Genomic DNA, 8,156 nt, shown 5'->3' on the forward strand with positions numbered 1-8,156 from the left:
TATGTTGTGTTCTCGTAGCGCTACCACTTTGAAAAGCCCTTCATAGCGCTGATCCTCCTTGCGACGTCCGGACGATGGTTGACAATAACCGTCATACCCAATGAAACTTTGTGGGAATCATCTGGTACCGCTAAGGAAATGCAATTCGCCCTGGAAAGTTTTTCTTTGAGAAGTCTAGAGTGCACTCGCTGGGAAATGTCGGCTAGTTGCCTACGTTTGTGAATTAGAGAATTAATTTACTCTGACATTTGCTGTACTCCATGTATAGTCAAGGTACAAATTGAACCTTTTTCTGACAGAATATAACATTTATTATTTCTTTAATTGAAAGAACTCATATTAATGGCTAGAATATGAAATTTTAATGAAGAAAAATTAAAATTACAGAAGCACTGGAATATTGTATTTGAAATTTACTACCTTGCAATCATAAGGGTCGGGAAAGAAGCCTTTCTCTGAAAACTTGAATGATTTGCAGTCTACAATCTTTAATACATGACCCTCTAAAACATTTCTCCACAGCGTTACAGGTCTGGTTGACTGTCTCTATACTACCATCATCATTGGTGATGCAGAGTGATACAATGTCACAAGTGCCACAAGTCTGGGATGGATCAGAGCGCTGGTGGATCAGGACTTGGCGTTGTTGGTAGTACATTTTCTCCTTGTTTCTGAGATGGACTTTGGCAGGTTACTATCTTAAAAAAAAAATAACTACTTGATAAAATATTTAAAACAGAATTAGTAGTTGTAAAACTGGAGTATGAGAAAACGTAAATGTGATATTCCACTATTATCTTTTTTAATGGTTTCTAAGAGCATAATGTAACAAATTTAAGTAATGTTACATACTTTAACATATTTTCAGTATTAGTAAATAGATAAAAAGTGAGTTTTTTAAATACTTTTTTCTACGCGTAGACAGAGGATTATATAATATTCTATCTTTATAATAAATCCTATCTGTGTGTTTCTGTAATCTGTATATTAATTAAATTGTGGGTCCTGCTGAGCCCTTGCCCCATGTCAGTGTTATATCTATAGACAATTTATGATTTCGGATTGTGGCCACGTCATAGCTTCTGACCCTGCCCATTTCCAAGTTATATCTATTGAAAATTTTTGTAACTTAGAAATGGAGATTTTATAATTTTACAGGGACTTAAATGACAAGATATAATATAGCTGCATTGCTTGCATTGGCACATTTAACAAAAAAAAAGGACTGTTGATTTATTTTTCAAATTGGACTAATTCCAAACATAGTACCTTAGACTGAGGTTACTTTCTCTACTTGAGTTAGGCTACTTCACTATCGGGAAAGGATGAAGGATTGTGATGCTTGAAGGATTGTCAAAAAATAACCCCAAGACTACCGTACAATCTATAGAGAAGACAAAATAAAATATTTTTTGACTGTTCAAGTTAAGCAGCGATATGGGTAAAGAAAAAAGTCATAAGAAAAGTAAATTAAAATGATTTTGTTGATGCCAACGAAATTTTGGTGCTGCTAGGTCGACACAAAATTTGAGCTCTTGCCAATCCGCCATTAGAGCCGAAAACAAAAAATACAAATATTTTGTATAATATAATATGCGCCTAAGTACGAATTTTCATAGAAATCAAAATGGTAAATTTTTGGAATTGATTTGTGTTTTTTCCGATGTCTGGCGTTCATGTAAAAATTATTATAACTCAACATTTTATTGAAATTCAACGCTACTGATACCATTAAAGAGCTAAATTCCCTACTTTTCCCATCCATACCTTTACTATTTGGGTTTTATTCGTTCACTAAGGAGAAAAAGTGGTTACAAATAATAAAGAACTTCTCAAACGTGCAAATTGGTGGAGTCTTGACTGCAGGGAACATACGGGCGATTTAGGTCCCTAAAAAAGTGTAAGCAAGTACTGCATCTTGAACAGCGGTAGTGTAAGAAAGTTTTTTGATCAGAACCACTCTCAAGCACTAGGTTTTTCTCACAATTAAAGAGTAATTATTTTTAGGGTCGTAATGTGCCCCGGGAAAGTTTCCGGACCTCAAGATCGATCTACGCTTAATGTAATAGAAGGGACGTGACGGCCGTGCGGGTTGGGGCTCAGGTCCCGTTGCGCTCGGTTCGGAACGTTGTGGGTTCGATTCCCACCTAGGCAGTTAAACATTATTTTTTCGGCGGTCCCGAAGAATGAATATTGACACTCCTACCTTGGTTAGTACGCGGCGGCAACCTAGGTAGCCGTCCGGAGTTGGCAAAAAGGACGACTTAGTCCCAGTTGCCGGACTTGTTCCCCCTCAAATTGTGTGTTTTGGGGAACAAAACCGGAACTTCGTAGTTATTTGAAACTACGTTATCTAATAAAGATCGTTCTTCTCTTTTTTAAGAAGATATATATAAACATACATTTTTATTTATTTATACTTACATAAACAGCAAGGATCAGACTGAAAAACATGTTTCTCATTCCTGGCATCTTCTGAAATGGTATAGGTTTGATTGACGTTTATATATAAATTTATCTTTATGACACTCGATTCCGCTCCATTACTCCTCTCTTTACAATAATGTAATGTTTGTTTCATCTTTCTTATATAAAGTGTTACGAACTCAAAGTAAACCTTATTACGCAATTATCATTTTCATAATCAATAATTAATTATTAATTTAGCAGGGCTGAATCTAGGGAGGAAAAGTAGAGACCTGTCTAAGGCGGCAAATTGAAAGGAGGATTTCTATTTTTTGGTCAGTCAACAAAAGGAGTAAATGTCATAAATATATATATCGACTACACGGTATATATCGAATCTATATGTATATAACATTGTTTATGATTTTAGAATAATAATGATTTTTTTGGGTTAGAGGAATATAGAAAGAAGGAGTGAGCAACTTACGATTGCATCCCTCTATTTCAAAAATGAGCAAAAACTCTATTTCTTGTATGATATTACAGAAAAAAAATTGCAAACAAATTCGATTTCGGGAAAAACTTGTTGTTTTGTTTTTTCTCCTAATCCTTAACGCTTGGTGAAAATGATAACGTCTAATAAATTAAAACCATCAAATTCTACGTGGTATGAGTAACGTAATTCAGTGAAGTGATATGGTCAACTACTGTCATAAAGCGACCAAGTTATATCTAATTTGATGAAAAATTTGGAAAACATCATAGCTTTTTGAGGGTAGTTTATGCTATATATAGTTTATTAGTAGTGTTACGATCATTTCAACCATAATTCTGGTTCGAATTTATAACATTGAAAGCAGAATTGAATATCCTTTAATTTATGTACCCCGGGTTCCTCTTTAAAAAACTACATCTCGGGAACTATTCACAGTAAATAGCTCTATCAGGGCTCATACGTTAGTAAATTTACTCTTATTTAAATGACGTTTGATTAGGTTCTCTAGTGTTGTTAGTAGTTTTAAAAATAATCCTCCGATTGAAAAAATAATTTGCTTAACGTTTTGCAACATTTTCTGTTATCCTTAAGTTTACTTGGCCAAATCATCTATTTTGATTAGTAATTATATGAGGTGCGATATATTCCTTAAAAAGGTCCTGCATGGTGTGACGTAAATAAGCTGCGATGGAGAATCTGTGTGAGCAACGTTGCCAAAAACTTTGCTTAGAGAAATTGATTAGCGGCAGAGCAAACAGTGACTGCTAGTGGTTACTGTTGACGGGAATTCTGGTTGTAGCCCACTTAACCTTAGATAGGTTTGTATTATCATCAAGTCCATAGAACAGATAACCTTACACCATTAGATTTCTCGGAAAATTTCTTTGTACCGAAAGATGTACTGCAAACAGGACAAATGATGCGAAAACGAAATTTCGACACTAGTGAATTCTCGTCCCATTTTGTATTATCAGTTGGGATATAGAAAAAAAATTATCATAAGGCATTTATTTTGCCAGTCTACATGAAATGCTTGATGTTGAAGATAATTTCTTGAAACTTGGATTCAGTAATACGATATAGCAGTGCTGTTTAACCTGGTGAAGCTTGACTTATCAGAACACTGAACGTTTATCTATTAACTGCGAAGTGAAAGACTAAAGCCTTTAGTTTTAGAATATAATCATAGTTTTTGTGTCAAGTTTGGATCGAAGAAAGTATAGATCCCAGGTGGACTCGATACTGCACAAGAAAGTGTGTAGGCAAATTATAGGTTTGGATAACATAGAGCTAGGATCCGGTGTGTCAGCAGGGTCATCCTATGACAATAAAACAGAATACAACCGATTGGTGACCGGTATTCCACTGTTACTATAAATCTGGGTTTGACCAGTCTCCACATATTATCATAGAATAGTATGCAAGTCTACATAGTGGTTACAAGCTAAGCGGACTGGTCATGTTTTGAGAAAGGAAAGTGTAAAAGAAACAAAGACTAGCAAAACCAAATGTAATTGAAAACTAGGTAGGGCTTAAGAGGGCTCCAAAAGAACTCAGAAGCAACGTTCCCTGGCTCGATCGATCTGAGCCTTCTTAACTCACTGTAAAACCTGAAGCTGAAAGGCGATCTGAGTATATTGATTTGGGCTCGCCTCAGGACGTCTCTATGAATATCTTTTATTGCTATAATAGGTAATGAAATAAAATTATCTTAATTTATGGTCCTACCTGAAGCTGCTACGACTTAAAGAACTTGGGTAGGCCACCTCTAGGTGGGGAATGCCTATTGAGCCGATCAACAGGATCGTCGACCCTTACTTGTCACAAGAACGAACAACTTTTTACCGTTACAAGTGTATACAGGGGGTTGTCCCATTGCCCCCCGTTGGGTTCCGTTCCATAGAATCTTGCTGGATATAAAATGTTTATATGCCACAGTATTAGTTTCTGGAAAGATTGACATTCACTAATCATGATCAACTTACACTCAGTAACATAGTGTAATTAAAACATTGATTTGTAAAAAAAACTTTCATTATTGTTGACGACAGTTTCCAGTGAAAGTCAACCTCTCCTTCAGTACTATAGGGAAAGTTGAAAGGATCTCATAGTAGTAATAGAGAGCCCCTCTTTCTCGATATAGGAAAGGTATTTATTTTTTTCATTTTTTTTTTTTAAACTTTTCAATAAGCAGTATAAACTGGAACATTATTCTATATATATTTTTTTAAATATTTATTTATTGCTATTTACAACTGTACATGATAATACATTTAGTAAATCTGATCTACGTTAAATTGGAGTGTTACAGGCGTGTAGAGAAACTACCCATTGGTAGCACTCTAATGACATTTTACATTAGCTGGTCTCGTGGCCATCTTCTTTTCGGGCGCCTCGGAGGATTGTCAGGAATGGAAGAGGATGCAAGATTAGAAACTAGGGGGTTTGAGTGGTTAGAGAGTTTTCTATATATTTTAACTATAAAATAAAGTAATAAATGAAATTTAGGTTTTATGCCTGCCGAAAACCATATTTAAAAGTCTTTAGCAGACTATAGTACTATACAAGAAGACTATATTAATAATATAAAAGTTTAAAGGGAAATCTTATGCAGTGCCATCTTAGAGACAATAAATTTAACATTTTGCTTTTCTATTTGTTAGATTATATGGAGGATTGGTGCCAAAACGTTGGATACCGAGTCCAGTAATAACAATTTGGATTGAAAAGTTTGTATATCCGAACATGGGCCTTTTGCCTGGTGATTCAATACTCTTGAATCTAAAAAGTCAATATCCTGCCAATCTAACAATAATAAATAAGAAACCATAAAATTTTATTTTAATAAAATTTCGAAATAATATGAAATCCCAAAAAAGAAAGATCAGTGAAGATATTTAGACTCTGTTTTTGATAATTAGAAAATGAATAAACTCCTTATATAATTTTTTTTTTCAATAAACATTATAGAATGTTTGCTCTTCCTGTAACATGTTTTGGAATCTCGAATAAACAAGATCGGTACAGATAATATTCTGATATAAAAAGAGAAGGACCATGGTGCTATTCCAGTCCGAAGAAAATGGCGAGAGCAACAACTTACATACTTAGCTCTTTCATTCTCTCAGCATTTGTAATTATTCATTTTCATTAAATTATTCGTAATTTGACTTGTGGATTGCTATTTCTTAGTAATAAAAATATGTGATTATATATGAAAGCTATTCATTAACGGTATTTTGTTTTTATTATTTCTATTACAACCTCTATTGAAATTTACTAATCCAAGAAATCTTTATAGATTCAGATTATAGAAGTCTATGGGTGTAACTTTCATATGTAAACTACGCTTTCTTTCTCGAATCCTCATGTTCTTGAAATTGTTCTTTTATAGATGTTGAGCTGTAGCGGTCAGTCCGAGGCTCCAGTTGAATTGCCATCAGCATCAAATGTGCAGCCGGTGAGGCAGTGCACAGGAGCTGGCCAGATCTGTGCCACTTGCGATACGGTGTCTGTATGCATTGCAAACGTAGATGGGAGCATAACATCTGTGAACCAGTCCTGCCACGCAGACGAAAACTGTATCCACGGGCAGTGTGTTAAAGGAGCCCTTTGTAACTACAGGCCCTTCGAGTGCTCGGAGGACGGCTTCTTCCCAGATCCTTATGACTGCACGGTAATAAATTTTTATATTTTAAATTTATATCGCGCTTCATGTATGATAGATATATACATTTCTGTGATAGAAATACCATGTCTGCGTTGCTGTTGGGCTGCTGAGTTTCCAGTGTCCGGAAGGAACCTCGTATGACGCTTTATCTTCAAGCTGTGGTTATCCTCTCAACACAACATCATGTGTTGATAGGCCAGTTCCAGACTGTTCTCAGAGACTTCAGGTTATTATTTTAATTTCTGAATTACTAGAAACCAAAGTATTGCAATTTAGTAGTAAGCACTAAAAAATACGAATTGAAATTGTTCTGAAATCATGTCTAATGAGTTTTCAATCCCATTTCAGTTCGGACCTGTACCAAGTAACCCTAACCTCTACTATATCTGCGTGGAACATGACGGAACATTAGCTCCTGAACTGTATCAGTGTCCTGGCGGCCACACTTTTAATGCTGTTAAACTTTCTTGCAAAGGAGAAGAAGCCACAACTTCAGGCAAGAAAGACAAAAAGAAGAAGACGAAGAAGTCAAAGGAGTAGCCACTTAGACTCGTTCCATGTATACAATGATCATTTATACTGTTTTGTCATTTAAATAAAACAATCATTTCGATTTAATGTAATATCTTTTTTATATTTAAAACACCTCCATTTTCTTTTAGTTTTATTTTGAATAACATTCATCACAAATGTATTGTTCGATAAAATTTCTGCATTGACGAATAGACATTCCTAATTTAAAACACGAATTCTCATATTTCAGGGTGCTTTTTACTATCCGATTAATTTATTATTCGTAATAGTAAATATGTGCTTACTAGTAGTTGAATTATTCTAACATTTTAATTGGAATTAACATATTTACTCACTTCTATTATGCATACAGATCCAGCCAACAGAATGCATTTTCCAAATAATTGTAAGAACGAAAAAAAATCAGTCTTCAGTTTTTTCATAATCAGGTCTTCCATTATCTATAATCTAACTCAGCTTGCTAAAAACTAGTATCAAGTTTCGAAAAGAGGTAATTAATATTTAATTTTCTGGTGGTGAACCAAGAAGTTCATTCGGTAAACTGCAGATGTTTTGAAGCCTCAGTCTCAAAATGAATAATATCATGTAGTAAAAGTAGCCCTTCCTTCCACTTCAAAATAATAGTTCTGCTCTTATTACAAGTTATTAACTTTTAATTAATTTTATAATCAATTTAAAGTCATCGCATTTACTCATATTTTTTTTAGATAAAGATAAAGCTAACTACAATAAAATGGATTTAAATAATAAGAGTTTATTTATTTATAGATACACATTGTCGCGTCGAGAAGTGTCCCCGGGTTGAGATCGTTGGTGTCTCTTCTTTGAAAGTCAATCCGGCCTGGGGAAAAACCCGAAGAATTCTCTAAACTAGTCCTCCGTTCTGGTCGCTGGATGTGGCTGCTTCATAAGATTTATAGGTTTCTAGATTTCTCTTCAAATTGGACATAAACGATGTCAAAGGGACATTAAAGAAAATGTACTAAAATCAGTCCCAAATGATATTAAGGGTACAGTTCAAATACCGTGGCCCTTCAAGATTCAAATTCG

The 8,156-nt window shown here is 34.6% G+C and overlaps 1 protein-coding gene across 1 annotated transcript; it reads left to right on the forward strand.

Moving 5' to 3' along the window:
- Positions 1 to 5,983: 5,983 nt before the first annotated feature.
- LOC106682543 (uncharacterized) lies at positions 5,984 to 7,190 on the forward strand. The gene is made up of 4 exons (XM_014423452.2): positions 5,984 to 6,035; positions 6,297 to 6,578; positions 6,649 to 6,798; positions 6,921 to 7,190. Exons 1-4 carry the CDS (start codon positions 5,985 to 5,987, stop codon positions 7,110 to 7,112), a joined length of 675 nt encoding a protein of 224 aa, XP_014278938.2. The 5' UTR covers position 5,984; the 3' UTR covers positions 7,113 to 7,190.
- The last annotated feature ends 966 nt before the right edge of the window (positions 7,191 to 8,156 follow it).

The sequence above is a fragment of the Halyomorpha halys genome, unplaced genomic scaffold (assembly GCF_000696795.3).
Source record: "Halyomorpha halys isolate HHAL.00 unplaced genomic scaffold, Hhal_1.1 Scaffold423.1, whole genome shotgun sequence".
NCBI lineage: Eukaryota > Metazoa > Arthropoda > Insecta > Hemiptera > Pentatomidae > Halyomorpha > Halyomorpha halys.

What these genes read in the sequence shown, in the direction of transcription:
- LOC106682543 (XM_014423452.2), top strand. Translation starts at nt 5,985, where the DNA reads ATGGCGAGAGCAACAACTTACATACTTAGCTCTTTCATTCTCTCAGCA. An exon ending in CAGATCCTTATGACTGCACG is followed by an intron (nt 6,579 to 6,648) that starts GTAATAAATTTT and finishes TTTCTGTGATAG; the next exon opens with AAATACCATGTCTGCGTTGC. An exon ending in ACTGTTCTCAGAGACTTCAG is followed by an intron (nt 6,799 to 6,920) that starts GTTATTATTTTA and finishes ATCCCATTTCAG; the next exon opens with TTCGGACCTGTACCAAGTAA.